Here is a 24,892-nt window from a genome sequence, read left to right on the forward strand (position 1 = left end):
TTCGGATATAACGAAGTTATTTTCGTGGCAGATGCGACTTTGTTATAACGAGGTTTGAGTGTAGAACATGTCTTTTACATCCACTGATAAGCACGCAATCGGTCGTCTTATCAGACGACAGGGAGAGAATAGTTTACGAAGCTGCTGTCATGGCATCCCTGGGTGCCGAAACATGCGTCAGCGAGCCGTCGATACACTCAAACCTCATTATAACAAAGTCTCATCTGCCACGAAAATAACTTCGTTATATCCGAAAATTCGTTATAAACGTTTATTTTTAACACTGTAGCTACGACAAGGCTATTCTTCATTTACTTCGTTCTAACCGATAATTCGTTATATCCGTGCTCATTATAACGAGGTTTGAGTGTAAAACTATCTCCTGCGGAAATCGAGTTCGTGATAGACGTCACATAGGCGGAGTCAAGTGTACCATCTCTTTCCACGTGTTTTTGTGAACTTATATGTCTACGCATGAATAATAAAAACCAGTTGAAGTTTGCGCTTGTCCAGTTAACACTGTGTCCTGTGTACTTTGTAACATCTCCCTACCGTAAGCGCATCACTAAGACAACATGAACCAACTAGCTCCTTTCGTCACATTACAAACCAGCTATTAGTTCTTTTGGAAGTCATTGTGGCCAAGAATGTGCATAAAGGCTTTAGCTTTTTCATGCAGGATGGTGCCTCTTATGGGCCCATTTCATGCCCGTGTTCCCAAAACCACATGAGAAAAGCCTTGTCCACATAAGCAACCATAGGCATCTTTAGCCTTTCTTCGAGCTTATGCCTGACTCCACTGCATTGCAGATAGCTTCTTTCAAATTCAAAATTGTCGATTGGGAGCTTGCCAGGATGCTGAAACAGGCAGCGATATCCATCTTTTTCTTGCCTGTGGGAACCACATTCTTAACTGCAAGTTGGTCTTCAAGAAACAAAACCTTGCGCTTTCTGGCCATAGAACTGACTTTCACAATGAGCCAATAACTATAACAAAGATGTACACATTGCCATGCTGAGGCAGGAATAAGCCAGCACAGATCAGCGCTGAACTATGGACGTTGCCTCAGCAAGTAGCCACAGTCGCGCCACGAGATGTGAAATTGTATAGGAAATATATCCAGCGGGTGGCCTCCGAGATGGTGCACTCGCCTGTAATCTCGAAGGTCATGCTATGAGGCTGCTCCACTTGCCGCTATGCAGCTATTCGCACGATGCGAATAGCTGCCTAGTCACTGGAGCACCGTTTGTGCACCACCGATGGCGGCGCTCCGAACGGCGCTACGGTGACGCAAAGGCGGGCATTCGGCTTTTGTTGTCTGCTAAGCTCTGTGTAAAACAGCAGCACTTTCGTTATAGTTTGCTCGTGTCGCATGGTGTTCCTCGACTGCTTGCTGTATTTTCTTCTAATGATAGTTCTTTAGATGGCTGCTAGCATTACAGGAGGTTAAGAAACGTTAACATTTAACATATCTTCTACATACCCACAGCCATTGCGGTCAGGATCATGCCCCCGAATTCATAGCATCACTCACTGGGCTGGGTGGCGTTGGAATAGCTTTCGTGAAAGCGCGAACGTTCCACCAAGCGAGTTAAAGAGAGTCTATGCTGCTTGGGAAGCGAAGTGCGATCAATGTTACAGCTTATTCACAAAAGTTAGCGTGGTGTAAACAGGCTTGAGTTGAACGAAAATTCACACTCCACTCCCATTTGTAGTGATGTGGACCTGTGCACACAAAACGTCTGCTGACAAAATAAAATTGATAACTTCTGCAACCAGCAGGTTATAGAGGACAACTAACGTAGATTGGGAGAGTTGGATACACATTAGGACTTGTTATGTGTACCATTGGGTCCAGGGCTTAAAGTCTGGTGGGGGGGGGGGGGGGTCTTGGGGGGGGTTCTGTCCCCCCTTCCATTTCTTAAGGAGGGGCTGTATGTATGTGTGTATGTATGTATATAGGTCGCTGCCCTCTGAGGGCTCCCCCTCCAATGAAGGGAGACTTTAAGCCCTGATTGGGTCCGAATGAAGCGCCACCAGGGGTGGGCGTGGTACTGTTCGCATCCTTATGATTAGAGATAGATATGCTCATGCGGTTTGCCGCTCCTGAGCCTCATTCATGCTTTCGATCGTGCAGTGCTGCCTAATCGGGCGTGTGGGCTTGTCAGTGGTGATTACAGGACAACGCGCACTATACTGTTCCTAATGCTTGGGCAACGCGTCCACTGTTCGTGTTTATTTGACACCGATAGTACAGCTTTGTAAACAGTAGGAAAAATTGGCGAATGTGTCCAGGAAGAGGGGAAAGAGAGCTCTGTCCCGCCATTCTTTGGCCCCTTTGGCTGGTTATTGCTATTCTTTACCGACCGGCTGTAACAAGATTGAATATTTTAAAGTGAAAGCCTTACATTCCTCATCAAGCGCGAAAATTCACCGTCGGCGTCCCGCTTCGGGAGCGTCAGCACGAGTGATGCAAGAAATCATCACATGATGACGTCATCATGACATCACAGACTGCCAAATTTGTGATGTCATAACTTCACGTCACATGATGATGTCATCACATGACATCGTCGCTTTGCATTGCCTCCATGATCGGCCCACCGATCATGGAGGCAATGCAGAAGCAGGTGCTGCGTGGAAAGCTTAGAATGCCTCCGATCCTGGAGGCAGTGCAAAACCACCTTACGTTCAGAAACATACGGAGGGGGGGCGGGGAACGAACAATACATCGACTAAAGAAAGAGAAGATGGCTTTCGCCTTCGAATCATCTTAGCCAAATGCATAAGGGACCCGCGAGTCTTTTTAGTACAGTGATCGCACCACGCCCTATCAAGAGTCGACCATTGAGAGAGATTTACTCTATTTTAATGCAAATTCATCTTATTACGACTTTCGATGCGAAAGCTTTGTATTTATCTACGTTAGTATGATTCCACTAATTATGTTCAGCATACTTGCAGATGACCATGAACGAGTCAGCAAACGTCGATTTGTTAACGTAGGGATTAAAATATGATGCAAAAAAAACCTCTGCACAACCTACTAATAATTCATATCACCGTTGTGCATCCCCTTTTCACTCGTGCTCTCAACTTTTTCATTTCTTGTTGAAATTTCAAGTACTTACGATGCGCTTGCACTGCAGCTGCTGAAAACTTGGATTTAATCAGAGATTTAATTTATTTGAATGACATCACACGTCCTTTCTCATGCGCTTAAAACTCCGAACAAAGAAAGTGAACCAAAGGAGCAGGCTTGGCAACCGAACACGTGCAGCACGCAGTATGCATATATTGCGCTTTTACGTAGATGCGGAAGCCGAAGCCCGAACACTGAAGTTATTGATCGAAAACAGTCAGGAAAGTCATTTTGAGTGCGCCACGGTCATAGAACATTCGCGAAAAGAAATTGTCGCCGTACATGCAGATGTACACATTGATGGCTAGCAGACGATCGTCACCACGAGCAATCGACACTGAATGTGCTCCTGACGGCAACTCCGCTCGATTTTGCTGGGCATTTAGCTTGAACATTCAGTACAAATTGCTCTATGAACTTGCCCACTAATGTTTCAATACTCGAGCAGGCCAGACAGGCCGGCAGCGTCGAGCAGCCTTCACGTAGCGAGGGGTTGCCACTCGGAGCGCGTTAAAGAAGTGCTTATTGAAGATCTCTGAGTTTATATATAACTCGGTGCTGATTTCAAATATGTAGTTATTCATGCAGTATAATGTGTAATTTTTAAAAAACAAAATATTGCATGTGCCTTTTCGGTGAACGTTTTTTCTAAACTGGGAGAATTACAAAGTAAATTAGCTTATCACAATCATCTGGAATCAGAACTGTGTCCAGCACAACAGAAATAGATGTTCTAAACGAGGATTCTGTGAATATTCCAACTTTTGAATAATTTTTAATAGTGTCTGCTATATTTGCGAATAGTGTCTGCTTCCGGAAAATAAATGTTGTCAACGTCCGATTTTTCGGACTCTCTAGGGACTGCGAAATTGTCCGAAAAATTGGGCAGTCCGGAAAAATGAATTCGTGCTTCTTTATTCCATTCAAGTGGTCAAATTGCGACATCCACGTCTGGCGGAAGAGCGGACAAGCCGTCCGGCTTTCCCCGATGCGCGTGCGCACACGCATCGCCGAATCTTTGCCGATACGTAACATTTGCTGCTGCGCGAAGGCGATCTTTCCTAGTTGTGTGCAGCACATCGCCGACTAAGCTGACGCCGTCACTGCCGGGGCACTTGCTGTAGTGTACACACGTGTTTGTCATGAAAGTGTTGGTGATGCCCATTCCGTTCCTGACCGCACACGGCCGCGGCGATGGTGAGCTGCTTTCGTTCGTGAAGGCAACGCTTCTGTGCGGCGCACTTAGGGGTCTCGCACAAATGGGCAGCATGAACGGCACTGCGGCGCGTTCAGGCTATATGCATACTACTGCGCTAGGCCACATGCACTATGGGCCTAGTGCGCTGCAGTTTTGACTGAACAAGTGGCGCCGCCCGCGGCGCGGCGCGTTTCTAGTCAGTCGCGGCTGAGAGCGGGTGCCTACGGGCGGAACCATAGCAACTCGAAAGGACGAAGCTAATTCGCGGTGAAACAGGTGTGTAACTATGTATTGTGGCGTGTATCGCTGTCGCAACAGCTACAGAAACACTGTCGTTAAGCTGCCAGAAATAAAATTATATGGATTTCTATGGAAGGCTCACGAGAACGAGCGATGACAGCGTCGGATAAGGGCGGTGCGACGTGCGAGATAAACAGACGCTCTTAATTTTTTAATGCTTTCCTTGCTATTACTGCGCATATTTGCTCGTTGTGGTCATAAAGTCTGCCTTCTTTTTAGCCCCGATGGAGGTCTTAGGCAGCTCGTGAAGCACCGAAAGCGCATATGCAGTGCCCACTTCTTGCGCAATGATGAGAGAAGCTCGAAAGCCCTGCATTCTGCCTGTGTGTTCCGACACGCTTTCCTGCGTGCTATGGGAAAGGTGACAGCGTGACCCTGCGACGAAGCGTTAAACATCCTCGTATCTAGAAGGGGACGCGGCGATGGCCAGAGCCACGTGCATGACAGGTCTTTGCAGGATGTGTGCTCGCACTTGTTGACAAACATATACAAGGCGGCGACGAGCTTGCTTACACCATCTTCAGCGTCCACCCTTGCATCTGCACCTTGCTCCCACAATGTGCAATTGGGTCTATAGACGGCTGGGAAAATGTGCAGAAATCATCGAAAAGTCCGAAGGGAACGAGCCAGCGTAAAAAAAAAGTGAGAGGAACGAACGTTTTTTCTCTTGCTTAGCCCAAACATCAACTAACACACGCAGACTGATTAATAGCGAGAAGCCCTGCTGAATAGCGAGAATGGATGGAAAAGTCAAATGTAGCTCTTCGTGTAATGGATGAGGGAAGAAAACGCACGAGCCGAGCGTGCCGAGCGTTGGCGATGTTGCCGGATGGAGGCGCATCTTCGTCACAATGCCTTTAACTTAATGTAAATATTAGAAGACCTTGATAAAACTTTGATAACCTGAAGGCGGACGTCCTAGTCGACGCTCTTCATACACTTGCAACTGACTTCGAAGGGCCCCTTTGCTGACACAGTTTGCTCCCTGACGCCGCAAACATGGTTAGCGGCGTAAAGATCACTGCCGTGAAGAAGACTGCTTTTATTTTAAATAACTTTCTACGTATTCAGTTCCGCGGAATCGACACAATCACGAGCGCTGCTCGTTCCGCAATACCATTGCTCTGCTCCCACAGAGCGGCGTTCGCAGCATGCCGCGACGGGATCACGCGCGCGGCCGCTACTCGCGGCGCTGACTGTCCTAGCGCCGCAGCGCCACCATACCAGCTGTCGAGGCCTATTGAGCAGTTAGCTGAAGATGCTTATCATAAGGGTTGGGCGCGTTTGCCGCCTGTCGCCACCACACCTCCGTGCATTTCCGGTGCTTATTCATGAAGACATCGCCACACTGCACCGTGACGGTGACCGCTTCAGATTTTCGATATGCTTCCCCCCGCAATCACACTCGGACATTGCGGCAAAGCTGCCTTTCGGACTCTGCTACGGCCACGAACAGTTTGACTCATGAAAGCGCTGGTTCGAACCTACGAGATGATTGACGTGGCAGAGGTGGGGGCTTTAATTAATGCCGTGTCGTACCTGAAATTTGGGCAGAAAGTCCGAAAAATCGGACGTCGAAATTTTCAGCGTCCGAAATTTCAGACGTTTACACATTGATGTCTGTGGGGCAGATTAGGAACTCCGGACCCGAAGGGAGCGCGCCTTTGCCTGCCACATCAGTTGGGCCTCCACAGAAGTTGGAGGAGGAGAGGTTGAGGAAATAGTGTCTTTTCCTTTCACATGTAAAGTGTTGTCGACACCAAATTGGTTGCACCAAATTATGTAAATTAATACAAGTCAGCCTCTGCATTGCCTCATTCCTGATATTTATTTATTTATTTATTTACCCTCAGGGTCAAAAGACATTACAGAGGGGAGTGGTTATATGTGCAATACAAGTGATCATTCCTATTTATACAATAATAATTAATATGGCATTGCAAAACATACACACATTATTAATACAAACAATACAATAGGTAAACTAATAATGTTTTACAATGACATTTGAAGACCATGTAATACAGGAAAACAGTGAATTGTGAAATAGCGCCGTACGCAGTGTAAAATCAAACATAGCAGTTACATAGCAGTTATGTAGTCACAGGCAAAGCACGCATGAAAAATTCAGTCTTTTATTTCAGCTGTTAGCGTGGGAAGGCAATTTCACTCTTTCAATGTACGCGGTATGAATGAATTGAGAAATGCGCGAGTTCTACATGATGGAATTCCAACTTCAAGAAGTAAGAACACTCAAGAAGTAAGAAGCACTCAAGAAGTAAGAACATCATTGAAAAACAATTGCACACGTTTGACCAAAACACTTGTGGTCACGGAAGCAGGAGTAGACAACGATTGTCGCTTTTTTTAGCAAACAGTGGTAAACTTTTACACACCTGTAACACGCAAAAGTGCGGTACATCAGACTTGCTGCCCATTCTGGTGCGTCCGTGCCCACCAAAGAAAGCATCGTGCTTCCAAGGTTTTATCTCGGCCAGCGAAGGTGACGTAGACACCGGCGCCGTGGATGCGCAAGGAGTGATGACGTTGCAGCACAGAGGAAAGTCACTTTGCAAGCTCAGATGCAGGTAGGCAGGTCGCGTAGATGTGAAGCTGCCGGCGATATTTGGCCAGGTGTTTTCACCTTCCGCACTTTGGAAGGACGGCAGGAGCAGAGTCACAAGGGCCGCATCCGAAACCGGTAACACGCAAAAGCACGGTACATCAGAGGTGCTGCCCATCCTGGTGCGTCAGTGCCCACTGGTGAACTAGTGAACACCACCCCTCCGGCGCTTCACCAACCTAGCCAAAAGAAACGCTTTCTTGTTCCTTTCTTATAAGGACATGCTTCGGGATTCTCTGCAACTTTTCTTGTGTAATTTTGCTTCATAGTATTAGAAAATGTTTGATTCGAGTCACACTCACATTTTAATATTCAAATTCACTTCCCACTCAAAATTTTGCTATTCACACAGCTCTATTCTTAACCCGTTTGAACAATAGTTGTGGTATGTTGAACATTTGTGAGTGAAAAAATAAAGAGGCCCTGCAACAATTTTCCGAGTAATCATCGAATGGCTTCACTGAAAGAGCTTATTGCCTCATGAGTTGACTGCCGCAAAACTTTTTCAGCATCCGTCAGGTACCAGCGGAGTTACAGGGATTTGTCGTGCACTTTCAGCGCTTTCTCTCTCCTTTCGTACCAATGAGCACACTAAAATACATGCGAGGGGTAGAGGGTGGGGTGCTGACAAGGGGCAAGGAAGAAAAGGTGCATCCGTTCGTCAGCGCACGTCATGACCTTGAGCACTTTCTTCTCTTTTTTTTTTTTCTTCAGACTTGCAGCTTACCTTCGTTGGGATCGCAAGCGCACTTGCGGGCACTTGGCAGCATCCCACTGCGGTCGCATAACTATGCAGCCGACAATGTTCAAATTAGCCAGTGGACGTGGACTTCGGGTTTACGGCGTGGTCCTTTTAGTGGGTATGGCATCATTTGTTGAGGAAAGGGGGGAGGAGGATTTCTAGCTGACTTTGAGAAATAATTGTAAATTTCAGGCCGCGTGCTACACTATAACGTTAGGCTCGCGTGTCCTCGGGAGCCTCAAACGCCGATCGGCTTCGTTTTCTGACCTTGTTGAAGAAGTGTTGCAGGGCCCCTTTAAAGGGGCCCTGCAACACATTTCTTAGTTATATTGGAATAGTCTCATTATTGACGTATGACTCTTCACGAGTCATATGCCGCAAAAATTTTTCGAATCCGTCAAGTACCAAATTATAGAGATCACGTTCCGCAGCTTTCTCCCTCAACTCAACGCCGCGAGCGCGCGGAGAGCTAGGCAGCGAGTCGAGGGAGGGAGCGCAGACGAGCGAGGCTCCGCCCAAGAGCGCCGGCGGAAATTTTTTCTTCATTTTTTTCTCTCTGACGTCTGGGCGCAACCACGTGGTCTGTGCCGCCACTTCCGGTCGGCTTGCGTCGTTCTCGTCGAGCGGAGCCGATGTGTATCGCGCGTGCTTGAAAACTGCGCGTCGGTTTGGTAATGTTGGGTGTGCACCTCGAACGCCGTAGTGTTTTCATCGCTCTGCCAACCATGGAAGCAAACCTGCGTGCTCGTTTGGAACGAATGACAGCTGAGATCGGTTTCGGCCCATACTCCGATACACCGCCTCGTAAGACGGCACTGGCAGACGACCCCGAAGCGCCGCCATTACCGGACGCCAGCATTGTTATCGGAGACATGCTGCACGGCTGCCTCGGCCGGTCGTGAGAACGTGCCGACGATGCAGTTCCCAGCTGACGAGGCAACACTCGAACGGCTGCCACTCTCAACGGCAACCGGCGATGGTCAAAAGCACAGAAATATTCACGATTTCGGCACTGCGCATGGTGAAGAAAACGCCAACACGCAACTACGAGCAGACGAGCTGTCGGTGAGACCGGAAGTGCTAATATTAATGTTTGTTCGGTGTTTTTAACGCGATAACAGAATATAAACATACATATTATCTACTTATTGAACTCAAAATTAACAACGAAAGTAATAATGAGGGTGTTATCGTGATTATAACATCAGCCAATGGTGGAACTGCCGACAATCGCGTCATATTTTGCGGACTAATACATCATTTGTCGAGAGAAGAGGGAGCGATTTTCAGTTGACCTTGAGAATTTATTGTAAATTCCAGGCCGTGCGCATCGCTATAATATTTGGCTCGCGTGTTCTCGGGAGCCTCGACTACCGATCGGCAGCGCTTTTTGAGCATGCTCGAAAAGTGTTGCAGGGCCCCTTTAAGCTGGGATTCCACTGGATTACAGAGGTTCGTTATTTCCAGGTTCACTTGTGTGTCATTCTGAATTCCGGAGTGCGCTGTTGTGTGAGTCTCTTCTAAAAATACGCAGCTGTCTGCATTGTGCATGTGATCTGATTGGAACAGTAAGAGCATTTGATAAGGTTTTGAAGCATTGAGGCATGGCTGGCACTGAGCAATAATGAGTGCAACAATTTTAGTCTGTAAAGCCCGGTCACAAGAAAAAGATAATGGGAAAAAAAGTAGATGAGTTAGTATATCATGAGGTCAGTAGTTTTCTTCAGCAGCTTTCATTATCTCCTCAATCTGCTTACCAAAGTTTTGATTGCTGTCATCCACTCTTGCTTGATTATATAACATAAGTAAAGCCTGCCTGATTCTGCAGGGGAACCATTCAAGCAACAGTGAACCTGTTTGAAGACAAGATGCCCCAGTGCGAGCACCTGATTGTGGCTTTGTGGAAACCATCGAACAGTGCACTTCACCAGTCCATCCCATGCGTCCACGATATCAGCTTTGTAGACGAGATTTCGGCCATTGCTGTGAGTAACTCTAGAAAACCAAGCAGTGTTTGTTCATACGTGCCATCTGTATTTGAAAATCAGGAGGCCAACTACAACGCAGTCATGGACCACAACATAAGCCTAGTTTTATATAGCATACGACAGCAGCATTTTGAAAGGGATAATTGACAACCGCTCGATTTTTAGCACGAAGCCACGAGAAAATCTATATGGATTTCTCGGAAATGAAAGGTTCCAGTTGAAGAAAAAAATTGGTCCTAGTCTGGAGATCCCACCCGCGACCACTGCCTCGCCGGGGCGGTCACTTTATCAATTGTGATAACCAGGATGCTAGTTCCTTGGACGTGACTAAGATCCTCTCCAGGGTCCACATTGTCCTGGCAACCAGAAAGAGTGTATGCTTCTTAATAATCATAATATCTGGTGTTTCACTTCCCGGAAATCACGATATGAATATGAGGGACGCCATAGTCGAGGGCTCCGGAAATTTCGACCATCTGATGTTCTTCGACGTGCGCTGACATCGCACAGCGCACGGGCCTCTACCATTTAGCCTCCACCAATATGTGACTGCCGCGGCCAGAATCAAACCCGCCACCTTCGGCTCAGCAGCCGAGCACCATGACCACCGATCCACTGTGGCAGACTGTGTGCTTGTTGTTTTCTGTTGGCCCCATGGCAGTTTGCCAGACATACCTGAGATAGATGTCCCTGCTTTCTGCAGTTGTGACAAACTGTCCAAATGTGATGTCAGTCCTCTGCTTGGTGAGAGCAGGGCTGGCCATCTCCAGAGTGTTTTCCACTCAGCTTGCTACATGGCAGGCCACAAGTTGCTAGCAGTTGACGCCATGCGTTTTCATTGCGCACGTTGCATACAGTGCAGTTCCCGCAGGGGGCCAGAATTACAGCTCCAACCAGGCAATGTATATTTGCTATGAACTCTTTCTTGCATGGTCTCACCTTAATTCTATACCTACATGAAGAACATGTAGCTCGCCATTATTTCATTGATCAGGGGTGCAACAGCTGTGCCAATTTAATACAGTTTCTTATTTTTGCACCCAGCTGAGCGAAAACCGTGAAATTTGTTGAAATTGCACCGCACTGTGCCAAAATGCCCAACCAACCTCAAAATTTTCTCACCTGTGCTAATTTTAGCAGGAAATGGAGGCCGCATTGGCCACCATCAGTTTGGGCACGGCCACTTGATGAAAAACACACGGTGCGGCCTGCCGCGTGGAGCGGATACTGCATCGCGTGCCTAGTGCTCCTGGATGCCGCCGCGGCGCCACCAGTGGGGGAGCCTCTGGGCAGACCGAAAGCGAGAGCGCCGGAATTATTGCAGCGGATCGTGGCTTGACAGCGCAGCTGCTATGCACTTGTTAGTTTTTAAAAAGTTACAATAAGCTTGTTATAGCGTTAACTATATTGGTAATTGTCCCACCGAATGTGTGCCGGCGATGCTTCAACCTAAATATAGCAATTGTTAGTTGTATCTGAAGTGGTTGCTCGTGCGAGTTGCGATTTTTTGCATCATGTTTTCTCTCTTTTGTTGCCATTGCGCTGTTCACCCACGATAATGTATTGTGCTGCAGTTATTTTATCAACAGCAGAGTCGCTCATTGACAGGTGCGGTTGTATTTCCGGAATGACTGTTGCTCACACCTTAGAAACAAAAGCATTGTGAACATCGGGGGAGTCATAATTGCTTTATTGCACGTGCGTGAAAAAAGGATCACTGTGTTATTGGAATTACAGGCGCAGCACCTTCCTGGCCAGAGGTTTTTGTGCCAAGCGTACGAGACACTCAACATACATATTAACATTTCCGGCCAGTTGGCAAGAAGCATTCGTAAGAGCTCTCTGATGAAAACTTTGCAGACTTCCATGGCATGGTCGTCCGCCCCGCAAGCCTACTTTCAGCACTTCCATGGTCATAGAGAAAAGCTGCTCACCTTTCAGACATCTCGTGAAAAAAATAGCCGACAGGAATAATATATGATGTTGACAAGCCTCTTATTACAAAACATAGTAATCGGTTTGCCACTTGGGGTACCGCTGTTGAGTGCTCTTCACCACGGTCAACGAAACCAAAAAGTTTGTCGACTTGTCGGTCGTATATGACCATCTGCTGTATGGCCATCTCGTCAGCGATCAGGGTGCAGAACACTTCTTGCTCTACAGTGAGACCCTTGAATTCTATGCACAGCCGCTTCTTTATCAATGAAGTGACGCCGATTCCACCTGTTAAATGGCCTACATATTTCTGGAGTGTTGAGCGACAAGGGAGCTGAAAGATATTTCTGGACCTTGCATGCTCATAACTTTTGTTGAAGCATGCCTTCCAAATTACACATTCCCTTAGAATGACGTCGCTGTAGTGGGGCTTCTTTGTTGAGAAACTGCGAACTTGTTTTCTAACGAACTCGGCAGTCTTGTCACCTTGCGCAGCACCATTGAGCACCTTCATAAAACAGGCAATGTCCGTGTTATTTTCATAAAACTGCGCGCGCTCCTCAGCCTCATCCACTTTTTCTTGAAAGGCCTGCAGTGCTCCTTTCATACGAGTGATCTTCGCTTGGAAGCAGCGCGTTTTTTTTTTTAGCTTCTTCTGTCAGTTTAACAAGGTCGAATGTAATTTGACATCATGATACTGAAAATGATGCCATTTCCACACACGTTTCATTCCCTAGCTCAAAGTTGTGGGGCGTCGTGGCTTCAGTGCTGTCACGTGACGAGCCGTTTTGGCTAATGACAAAATGGCTATTTTGAAGCAGCATTGCGCGAGCACTCGGCACGCGACTGCACATTATCGGCTTCTATTTAGGAGCAGGCGTGCTCCTCGCGCTCATGTAGCTTGGATAACCGGGGAACACTGTCGGCAAAAGTATCCTCAACTTCTCGGTCTTCTTGTAGTCCTGCTTCGTAAAATGCAAGGTGCACACCAGGGGCCTGTCATTAGGCGGCCATGCTGTTCCCTTGCCGCCGGGTCCTTCACGGGAAATGTTTCGCAGTCATGCTGCCCTGCGTTCTGCGTTACTGGGAAACTCGTGGTAGCATATTTGCGGGTCCTTCAATGCATTCGTGGAACACAACGGCACACAACAGTTACACGGCATTTTGCCTAACGTATAAAATATCACACATGCGCAAACTGTCTTGAGTGACACTCAGTGCAAGCGATTCATGTGGAGAAAAACAACCACTACCTCGACCTACCCACTGAACGCGCGCTCCTTCCCGCCCGCGCGTCGCGTGGTGCCCTCCCCTACTACTGGCGCCCTCCTAGCGAAATGCGGCGACAACTGTCAACTCCGCTTCCCCGCTCTCGCCCATTGCCTGTGCCACGACGCGGCAGGCCGCACCGTGTGTTTTTCATCAAGCGGCCGTGGTTTGGGCATCATCCAATCCAGTCCAGATGCACAGAAAAGGCGTTGGCTTGCTTGGTGTTAGGTGCCTGAAAACTTTCTTTTTCCACTGGTTGCAATGCTGCACTGCATGAACATTTGAAAACCAAAGTGGAAGCTCCGCATTAAAAGAAATTCAGCAGATCCCACGCGTTGTGGGAATCGGTTTCATGCGAAGCAGTCAGCGAGTACTTCTATGCTGTATTTTATGGCTTTGAGCCAAGTGTTACGAGGTGGATCGACGTGTGTTTGTAAGTGTAGTAGCTGTGTGCACGTCGTAAGCTTACCAGGCACGTCGACAACACTGGCATTTAAATGTAACTTATGGTAGGGTGGCTAGAATTGGGAGGTGTGAAAACCGGCCGCTCTAAGTTGGCCACCATTCGCGATCCCGCAGCGGTGGCGCTGTAGTCGGAGGTGCTGCCAGCTTGCGCTGTGGTAATGCACATCGCGCATGGGCGTCAGCAGGATCTTGTCTTCAGGGGTGCAAACCCGTGCTGCATCGCGTATGGTGGAGTGGGGGAACGCTGGTGTGGCTTCAGGGAGGCGGGGGAAATGCCCCCTGCCAACGACCATGCACTCGCATCGGTCGTTGCTAGATTTTCGCCAGTGAAAGAGCTTTATCAACATAAAGATTTTTACGAATTGCCAATACACTTTTGTCTCATTCAAGGATCATGGCATTAGTGCGAAGCTTTCGGCAGCTAACAACCACGCACAATTCGAGCCTCCATAATGAAACCGTTCTTCGATGAAGTGTTATTTCGAATGAACCAATGTTTACATGTTTGATGAAGGCAAAATTATCGTCATCTTCATAAGATTTATCTACACATTTACGGAGTAAAAGAGAAAGCTTCTTCCTGCAGGAGCGTCATATCTTTGACGACGTTTTCTAACATTATCACGCGATAACCTTTGATACATTGTAGTTACTCGTACTACTAAATATATCTCGGGCGTCCTGTTTTTGTTCACTGCAATATTTTCGGATTTCACGGCCGAATTAACGCGAACTATAAATAATGTGTCGAAATTTTTTTTGTTGGTTTTAATACGCATTACTGTGTTCATGCTTTTTTATGCCGTCCTCCAGGGCCGTACCCAGGAATTTTTTTCGGGGGGGGTTTGCGTGTAGAACGGCTGCCATTTTTTAAGATTTATACTGGCTTATTTTCGTGAATAAAACAAGTACATCGCTTACTTGTAATAATTCGATGGTACTTTTCAATTATTTGTACCCAAATAAAGAAATTGGTATGTCAACCTCAAATTCTGGTTAAAGCAAGAAATAAGTTTGGACAATAGCACCACCAAAGCCGGGGACACCGCGACCAACGGCTCCTGATGAAGTAACACAATGTAACCGCGGTACAAAAACGGTCTGTATGTGTTACAAGCTGCCACTCTAGCGTCGCCAGCGCGAAGTCGGCGACGGGAATGGCAGCAGGTTAGGTCGTTCCGTACGTAAGCAGAGACAGTGAAGAGATCAGAGACGTGTGTGGGGAAAAACAAAACTCTAGTGATATTGCAGCACTGCAGAGGAATCTAGGAATATTGTAGAGGAATCTAGTACAACACTTAATACCAACTAACAAAATACATATGAAATCAATAAATCAGCTTACAAGAGAGAAGTATTACAAACTACACAAAACTAACCAACAATAAAACTACAGATAAGAAAGTCTGAAGGTATAAACAGGTGAAGGGATACCTGTGATGACCGGCAGCGTTGAGTCCACGACGATCGGATGCGAGAAGTCAGAGAGAGTTCTGGCACAACTGCGATGTCGGCGGTGTTGCAGCGCTGGTGTTTCCGGGAGGCTAGTGCTTGAAGCCGATCTCGGGCAGGTTGAGCTTACTCGAGATTCAAGTAGCGATGCCTACATTACAGACGTTAATTTCGCGTCACAACTAGACGAATGGCTAAGTTTAGGTGGCCAGCCGATACGGAGCCACAACCACTTAAGGGATACTCCGTCCGCTTCATCGGTTCGAACTTTCTTGAAGTAAGACGCAAGACTCCTTTGCTTCGTTGTTGCAGAGTGTCTTTTCATTTTGCTGCCGCAATCCTGTGCACGCACACAGAAGTGGCCAGTGGCTCCAAAAAGACGTTTGCGACTGCTTCGACTGCCTGGCGTGAACGGCGGGCGATGTTTTCTTCCTCTCTTATCCACTTTACAGTGGCTAGAATGTAGAAGTGTGATGAACGCGCCGGCTCCCGCGTGGCGCATGTGTTTTCTGAACGCCGCTACAGCTGGTGTGCATGCAGGCCCATTATTGTACTCCCGCTGCAGCAAACTGGATTAACGCTACTTAAAGACCTTTTCACAGAAGACTCCATGGGCACTGCATACTCCCCTTAATATACGTGAACCCCCAAGAATGCACTGCCGAGACATTTGCACTCCCGTGGTACAGTCCAGAAAGGAGGTGTTGCTCCGTTCCTGTGAAAAAGTCACCTTTTCACAGACGGCTCCCTGGGCGCCTGCATAATTCTCTCTGGGCTGCGCTAATTAAATAGCCGTGACCCCCCAAAAATGCACTTTGTAGGCTGTGACGTCAGCCTCTGTACTCCCGCGCGCAGCCCAGCTTGGCGGCGTTCTTTCTCTTCTGTGAAAGTTGACCGCTGGTGCCGGACTGTGTGCCGGCTGTATCCTCGCTTTGTGCGCTTTGTAGGGAGGCGCATATACCTTCTGTGTACAGAAGAGGTAGATTTCCTTGCGTGTGGTTAAGGTTGTTCGAAGTTGCTCGGATATGCCAGTCTTTCAGTAGATGTCATCTTCGATGATTCGTTTCGGTGGCGAGGACTACAGTTTGAGAAAAGCTTACCCTGCAGCCTGCGTCCTCGGAATGCGCCGCTGAGTTTTTTCCGCTTAGGGGTTTCGTTCCCTGGCAAAGTTGCGCACGTCGTGTTGGTGTTGCCGTTGCTGTCGAACTGTTTACCTTCACAGAAGGAGACGCGCTTTTCGTAGGAACCCAAAGCCGACACGTGCGGTCCGCACAGACGGATAACTTCTCCAGCGGCAATGCACAAGGAAAGCATCTGGAATCAATAAAGGAGCTGCTACGGGGTGAAAGACTCGAAGGAACGCGAGGGCGAAGTGCAAAGCTGTACAAATAGGGCAGGTGCGCGTGCGGGGGAGGGAGCGCTGAGGTGTTCTGGTAAAAGGGTAGGTTTGAAGAAAGGAAGAAGAGGGAAGCAATGCCAGGAAAGTTGCAGTGTAACTTTGGCAGCTGGTGGTCGCTGTGAAGGCGCGTGAATATTTTAGTATCACCCGAAAAGTTAAAGCATCAAAAAAATTTCGGGGGGGGGGTCAGAACCCCCTCAACCCCCCCCTAGTTACGGGCCTGCCGTCCTCAAAAGGAAAAAAAGATGTGAAAAAAAGTGGCAAACCCGGTCCAAATCAACAAAGTTTGCTAAGTTTGATGCACCTTGGCACCTTTCCTATTTCACACAGAAACTTAAAAAAAGTGTCAACTTTTGAAGGAGCCTTTGCAACATTTATGCGGAAGATCGTTTTCCGAAAGGCAGCGCAAAATAAGAAGAAAATAGTTAAAGAAGCGAGTTTTTTTCAAAAAAGTACATTTTCAAAAAGTAAAAAAACTCGGGCCTTTATTTTGACGACATTTTTTGTCGAAGAGTGCTTATGTCAGTGAAAACACCATGTTAATATGTATGTCCTCATTTTCCTTGTTCATGAGATTTAACGGGCCAAAATTACTCTTGCTGTGTGCGCTCACTTCAGTGCGATTGATAGTTGTGATCAGCTTGCATCGCACGTAAATCTAGTTTTAATTAGTTTCCTGCAGTAAAACTTTGCTCTGGTGTCTTGTCGTCAAGAAAAATGTATTCTCAAACTTTGTGTCTAGCGTGTGCGTGGGTGGGCTGCTGCCGCTCTCTAAAGGCTTGATGCGTACGCAGTTTGCAGCTTACAACCTCAACTTACCCCGCCTGTATTCGCTAATCAGAAGAACGCGAGACACCGCGAACACATGGTTTAGGTCACTTTGTCAAAACTCTCCTTGCACACAGAATAAAGCATCTCTATGCAGCGAAGGCCAACTTAATCTGTAACTAAATGCCACAATCAGCAAGCGCGCTGTATTGCAGTTGTTTTCTCACTGCCTGCTTGCTTCCCTTCCATTACGTGCATTGTATGCTCTAACCATCTTCCCCATTCGACGCACACTGTGCCTAAACAACATTTGTAAAAAGTTAGCTCAATCATTTCCGAGCCGTTTATTTCACTTCCCGCTATCACGTTTTCGGCATCGCAGATAACGTCTTCCTGTATCATCTCGACCTTTACCTCAGCGTTTCAACAGCCAGAAAACGTGCGGTGCGGCATGATTAAGCCATGAGTGGCCGAAGCTGCCCAATTGATGATGTTTTGTTGCTATTTTACTTAAAGGGACCGACAACTGGCCAGAACGGTTGATTAGATTCTGGTAGAAATGAAAAGGCCGTGAATTATAGTGACAGATTCCAGAATACTTTTCGCGATCTGAGTAGGATATGTTTTTAATCGCGTTTAAAAGTAACAAAAACCGGCATGTCGCGCAGCCTAGCGCGAGCGCCATGAACTAGACGTATGCAGTCTTAAGCACTTTGTTGTACGTAGTCCAATGCTTTTACACGCACCAGAACGAGGGCTGAAAATTTGAATATGTATGTTATTGTCGATTCCCGTTTGTTTCTTAGGTAAAAGAAGTAAAGCATGAGATGCGGCGCTGCTTTCGTGGCTTCCAGTGAAACAGAGGCTGCGGCGCATGCGCGCGGCGTCCGGCGGCGTTTCCCGCGTAGCTCTACTCTCGTCTGCTCTCGTCGTATCGGACTTTTGAAGAGTAGCACGCGAGTTTGCGCTGCTGCTCGCAAAATGCCATCGACTTACTGTTCTGTGCAGGATTGCTACCACTTCATGAACAGCACTGCTGGTGTATCCTACCACTTGTTTCGTTTTCGAAGGCTTAGCTTGGCTTGGCTTGACTAAAATGTGATAAAGCGACCTGTGTACGGCCAAAGTACTTCTATAAGCCCCAGAAAAATGCTATAGCTATTGTAAAATAATTTAATAGGCTAGAAAGCAGTAGTCGCGGCACCGCAAGCTTTGCAAACGTAACATTGCCTTTTCATACTTAGGACATAACTTGTCACCACTGCTGGCGTATAATCGCTATCGCGCTCACCTCTCACTGTTTGCAGCATGTGATATTAAGACTGCATAATCGCTGCAGATAGAAAAACTCTGATTACAAATGTTTTACAGCGTTCTCCGCGTTACCACTCCATGATTAGAAGCTCTGACCGGTAAGCTTCCCATTGCACTCAAGAAAACGGGTACCACAAAAGTTGGTTGTCGGTCCCTTTAAGTGCTTTCCCACGTCGAGGACAGCAGAGGTCATTGGTGGCGCCAGACGGACATTACCTTTAGTTTTGACAATGAGTGTGCCCTACAAATTAATTATTACAGCCCAAAGCGCTTAGACACCCTTAGTCATAAAATGTTAAACCGTGAGCAGCTCTGGAAACGCATTCATGACAGCTGCGCAGATGTGAGATAATTTGTGCGGCGCCGTTCAGTATAAACGCTTCGACTTGCTCTAGGTCTAGCTGTTCACTACACACGATGCCCGTGGCCCATGGCTAGGTCCTATTATTCTGGGCCGATTATTTACGCATTCACAAAAAGAAGATTGCTGAGGAAAATTTTCGTTGCGCAAATTTTCTTTCTTTGCTCTTTTTGTTGTTGCCTACCTCCAGAAGCTATTGTCATAGGCTGAGGATCTTCGTGACACCTGCGAAGTCTGCTTGCATTGCTTTACGCTCCTCAAGGAAAACCTGTCTACATCTAACCGCGATGAGGTAGACCAGGCATTTCTTCAGGAAGAAGAAGCGATTGATATCTTGAACAGGCGCGCCCATCTTTCCTCTGATGATTGTAGGCGAGGTTGTAGGCTGCAAACTGTTTACACGTTAGCCATTTAGAGGGCGGCAGCAGCCCACTTTTGCACACGCTAGACACAAATAAAATCTGAGAACACATTTTTCTTGACGAAAAGCCACCACAGCAAGGTTTTGCTGCAGCAGAATAATTAAAACTGAGATTTACGCGCAATGCAAGCTAATAACCATCAGTCGCACTGAAGTGAGCACACACAGCAAGGGTCATTTTGGCCAGATATATCTCGTAAACAAAGCAAATGAGGACATATGATATTAAAACCGTGTGTTCACTGACATAAGCGCTCTTCGATAAAAAATTCTCATCAAAATTGAGACAGGAGTTTTTTTTATTTTATTTTTTGAAAATGTACTTTTTTGAAAAAACTCGCCCTTTTTTAACTATTTTTTTCTTTTTTTGCGCTGCGTGTAGGAAAATTATTTTCCGTATAAATGTTGCAAATGCTCTTTTCTATATTTCACATTGTTTTCAAGTTTCTGTTTGTAATAGCAAAGGCGCCAAGGCGCCTCAAACTTAGGACCCTTTTTTGATTTCGGCCGTGTTTGCCATTTTTTCACATTTTCTTCTTTTTGAGGAAAGCATAAAAAAAGCCTGGATGTAATTCACAGTAATGCGTATTAAAACCAGCAAAAAAATTTTCAACACATCATTTATAGTTCACGCTAAATTCGGCCGTGAAATCCGAAAACATTGCAGTGAGCAAAAACAGGAGGCCCGCGCCGCCACCTTCAAATAATTTTTTGGTGCGCTGGGAGCGTTTCTTGGAAATAAAATTTTCAGTTCCGTGCACTTTGAATGTGCCCACATAACATATAAAAAACCCAGGCAAAACAGAAATTGCGACCGGACAGGCATGTTCGATCTCTCGTGGAATCACCCAGCTGTCACAGGACGCATCACATTTTGTTCCTTCATAGCTCGTGCGTGCATGCGCCATACATTTATGAGTACTACTATGATTGCTAGCATCTAAAAATTACCGGAAATCATTCAGAGCTGTGTGTGCGATGTTTCGGTGGACCTGAGAAACAATAAACAAAAGCTTATGCCAGTTTTCTTTTTTCAGCACCCCCACTTGCTGCTGCTTTAAAAGTCTCCTGAATTTCAAAGTCACCAGGTTGGCAGGTCCACATTAGCATTTGCAGCGCCTGTCGAATGATTTGAGAGGTGCTGCAAATGCTAATGCGGACTTTGTCATTGTCAATATGCACTTGAGGTGGGAACAAAAGGAGGGTTTTGGTGCAGTGGATTTGCCATTGGGTAGGCAAAAACAGATCGCTGTTATCCCCTATCTGTATTCTGTCTCGCACCGCTTGAAGAAGGCAGCCGTTAATTATGACGTAAATGTTGCCTTTTGTGCTGTCAAAAAGCTGGGAAGTGTGCACAAGCGTTGACAGAAGGGGCGGGCAGCTGCCAGTGGTGAAATGTGTTCTATGAAGCATTCAACACTATTCACCAACTGTGCCAGCGGAGTGGTGTGGCAGGCGACCCGAGCCGTGATGGTGAACGACGAAAGATGATCGTGGCACTGTGCTGTGGGGCACCGGACGGAGAAGATCGAGGAAGGAGCAAGCGTCGCACCCGCGGCGAAAGCGGCTGGTACTCGGTTCTGGAGGTGGCGGAACGCAAGGCCCGGGGAGTGGCCGTCGACCTTGGAAGGCTCCAAGCGAGGCTGCCCGGACCGTCGCCCCTCACTACAGCAGTTCCGGGATCGCCAGCAGCCCTTCTCTTCTCGGCAGGACGGCTGCAGACCACAGTGCAGTCAACGAGACGCCCGTCACCCGTGGAGTCCTGAAGCAAGGGACCCAGGCCCAGTTAGGCCTAACCTCGACGCACCGAGGACGGAGAAGACTCCTGGGGACGCTCGCGACGAGAGCAAGCAGCGGGCTGGACGAAGGCAACCGACGATGAACTCGGAGGCCTACTGAGGACGTCGGCGACGGTCTCGACGAGAGATTGACGGACGCAACGGGAACAGCGAGTCGTCGCGACGTACTGTAAAAGCTCTCTTGTACCGCGAGGCCCATAGTGGCCAGACTGAGTTGGAACATTAGCTAAGCCTAGCTAGTTGCAGTTCTAGATATGAACTGAGACTTTTGAAAAATGTAAATAGGCTTTTGTTTGTATTATTCAGTGTTTGTAACGCGTTTTCCTGTGATCCCTTTGCTCATTATAAACTTTGTTGTTTTTGCCCATCCTACCCCGGTCTCCTGAGCCCCTCTCTCTCTCTCCCGATCCGTTTTTGCCAGCACCCCGAGATAACACGTGACAAAGGGCTATAGTGGAAACTATGAGCAGTCTTTGAATTCGTTAGGCCACGCGCTCCCGTACTGCAAGTCATATTGAGCGCGACTGTACATCGGTCAGATGGGACGATGTCTGAACGTCCGCCTAAGAGAGCACGCCAACTCTCTGAAAGGTGCATCGTCTGCGAATCTTTCCCTCCATTGTCGGCAGTGCAGTTGCGCAGCCGAGCTGAACAAAACCACTGTAGTAATGATGCACAAGGACCAGCGCAAGCGTGAAATTGCAGATGCATTTGAAATAATGAAAGCAAAGGAGAAGTGCGTGAGCCAGCCATCAATAGCTCTCACTGATGCTTAGGTGTTGTATCTGCAACGTACATGATTAGACGCTTGGTCTGGGGTGATAAGGTTTTGTCACTGCTTCTCTTCCTCCTAAATATGCCATGTTTCTTGAAACTTTCAGTTCATAGACAGTGCTTGTCTACTTGCTTGTGTTCCGTGTCTTGTTTGCGCTGACCGTCATGAGTATGTTGACATTAGCCCAATTTGCTATATTACTCGGTACTCGTAATCAGTCCAGTTTGCAGCGCATCTTGGTCAGGTCGGAGGCGCAGAGAACTTTGCTGGGGCAAGCCATGTGTGCTCTTCGTATCAGGGAAACGTCAACTGAGGGTCTGTAGCAGGCTGGGTTAATAGACTTGTAATGCAAGTAATGAGTCTTCATGGAGCAGACACACACAGGTTGTTTCGAGTGTTCTGAAAAAAAGTGAAGTTTAAAACTATTCCATCAGGAAACATCCCAAATAAGGCCACATTTGGTCACAAAAGGTGCTAGGGGCTTGCACTGAAACATCATCACAGTGGTTGGGAATCAAGACAACATTTCATGCTATGAAGCATGGAATGGTGACCAAGGAAGCAATAGCTATGCATTACTTATATTTAATTGCAGGTTGCACCTTTGCATCATTAATCAAGTGGAATGTTCTGCTTTGCTCTGCTGAAATGTTGTGAAGGAAAGTGTCTTGACAAGCGAAATTTGGCCATACTAGGAGCTGTTAGTGGTTACTGAAGCATTCACAGCTTTGTTTGCATTTGCAGAACCTCTCAGTGGTGGTGAAGTTTGATGACTTGAGTGCAGGGAACTACTGTGTTCGGGTGAGTGCTTTGCACAGTTGGTGTCTGTGCACAGGTGACATAGGAAAGCAGACAAGTGCTGATGACTAGAAAGGTCACCATTGCGCATCTACTGCACCTAACCAAAAGGAACGGCAGCTGCATATGTTTTCTCGCTGCACCTGGAAAAAATTAGATATACAGATAAAACCAATGAAGTGCCTTCAGATAATGTAGAAGACTGCAGTGTGGGCATTGGCCATGGAGTTCTTACCAAACTGCATGACTTTGTTCTATGGATGGTTGGCTTTGTTACCACCCATGGTCACCATTTTGCGTTGGCTGTGGCAATGATGCTGGCCGGGCTGGCTCTGACAGGTTGTTGCCAATGTTGTGTCAGTTTTGCAACAGAAATGGCGGATTTTCTTTGGAAAAAATGCTGCACATTAGAAATGTTCAGGCACTGCAAGTATAGTGAGCTACCTTTGTCTCGTAGAAATATTTGTTGAACAAGTAAAAAGTAGTTGTTTTTAACGCAAGTTCAGTGCATTCATTCCACCCCAAGTGCCTACAAAGAGGGATACTAAAATCACAAAAGTAGCCATCACTGTAGCTGCACGTATGTAAGGTAAGATGAATGGCCAACTTTGAAATGTCCACAGAAGGTCAATCGAGTGATTGTAATGAAAATTTTGTCCCATAGAAGTGTATATGGACCTTGACTGGGATCTTTAGTCGTGATCGAATCAACCAGAATCCAATTAATGAATGCCTGCTTTATGCAGTGGAAACATTGCTAATAGAGATGGATGAAGAAGGAACAAATAAAAGAATGGAGAAAGTTTTGAAAGCATTAATAAACGTTGGGCGTTGTGTACCAAGATGTAGTAGATTGAGCATTGATAAGTTGTTGGAGGCACTTGACCTGTCGTAATTGTGACCTGATGGCTCAGGTGACACCCCGGTGCGATCCATCCGAGGACTGCCTCACCCTCACCTCCAAAGTCATTGAGCTGCCTGGTGAGCACATGTTGTTGATACATTCCCAGTAGTTTTTAAAAGGAGATGTCCAAAATATAGACCTCGTGAGCTGGTATGGTGGCGCTACTGCTCTCGCCCTCTATCGGGCTAGCGGCGCACTGTTAGGATTGTCGCCTACGGGCCCGTCCGCATGTTTCAAGGCGGCAGCTACGGTTGCGGCGGCCGCTGTTCTCCAAGAACGGCCACCGTAGTTCTTTTTTTCTGTCTGCGTTTGTAAATACGCTGTGCTAACTTATGTTTATTTTTGTTTTTTTTTTTCCTGCCTGAAAAACCTCTCAAACTACAGCCGTTTAAAGCTGTAGCGGAAAAACCAGCTTGCAGCAACTCTTGTTAACGTAAGTAGGCCTAACGTAAGCATTCAACAAAACTTCGTCCCCTTTTTGCCTCAAGCCATTCGAGAGAGACAGTTAAACATGATGAGTGGTTTTCAGCGCAAACAACGAATACACAGAGAAGAAGGAACACGAACACCAGCGCTCCTTCTTCTCTGTGTATTCGTTGTTTGCGCTGAAAACCACGCATCATGTTTAACGCAATCCAACTCGCCCAAATGTCGGTTCTTCGAGAGAGACAGGCCCCCCTCTGTCCGTCTTTTTGCTGAAAACCAAACTGCGAGCCCTACCAAAAAAAAAAAGAAAAGAAAAAGCCGACAAAACACAGCTGCTTGCGCCGGAAACAAGTTCTTTCCCGTTTCTTGGTCACCGCGCGGGGAACAGTAGATTACCGCCCCCCCCCCCCCCCCACACACACAAACACGCTCACAACGCGCACACACACACACACACACACACACACACACACACACACACACACAGGCGAGCGAGCGCACACACTTTACAGACAGTGAGACTGCATGCGCCCATCAGCTCGTCACTTCATGGTTGTCGTCTGCTAGGAAAGCGCATCGCCAGCCAAGGCCGCCAGCCCGCGCGTGAACGTGAGGACAAGAAGCGACGATCGTGTGTTGTTCTGCGGTTTCCGTAGGATTGAAATTGCAATAACGTGTGTTTCAAAAGGAGTTCTTGGTCGCTTGGTACGAAGTTGCACGCGAGTGGTCGGTGTGTCGTCTGAAAGAAGAATTGTGCGCGATCGAGTCTTCCGACATTGGGAAATGCAGAGTGCAATCGAAAACCGTGGACT

The 24,892-nt window shown here is 47.2% G+C and overlaps 1 protein-coding gene across 2 annotated transcripts in view; it reads left to right on the forward strand.

Moving 5' to 3' along the window:
* Window positions 1–24,892, forward strand: part of LOC119372426 (uncharacterized) — a 140,116-nt gene that overhangs the window by 48,487 nt on the left and 66,737 nt on the right. For both annotated transcript variants that reach the window (XM_037642905.2, XM_037642906.2), the window contains exons 6-8: window positions 9,835–9,991; window positions 22,697–22,753; window positions 23,665–23,731. In XM_037642905.2, the coding sequence (XP_037498833.1) occupies window positions 9,835–9,991; window positions 22,697–22,753; window positions 23,665–23,731 (281 nt within the window). The remainder of the gene's footprint in view (window positions 1–9,834; window positions 9,992–22,696; window positions 22,754–23,664; window positions 23,732–24,892) is intronic.

Source organism: Rhipicephalus sanguineus, chromosome 10 (assembly GCF_013339695.2).
Source record: "Rhipicephalus sanguineus isolate Rsan-2018 chromosome 10, BIME_Rsan_1.4, whole genome shotgun sequence".
Classification (NCBI taxonomy): domain Eukaryota; kingdom Metazoa; phylum Arthropoda; class Arachnida; order Ixodida; family Ixodidae; genus Rhipicephalus; species Rhipicephalus sanguineus.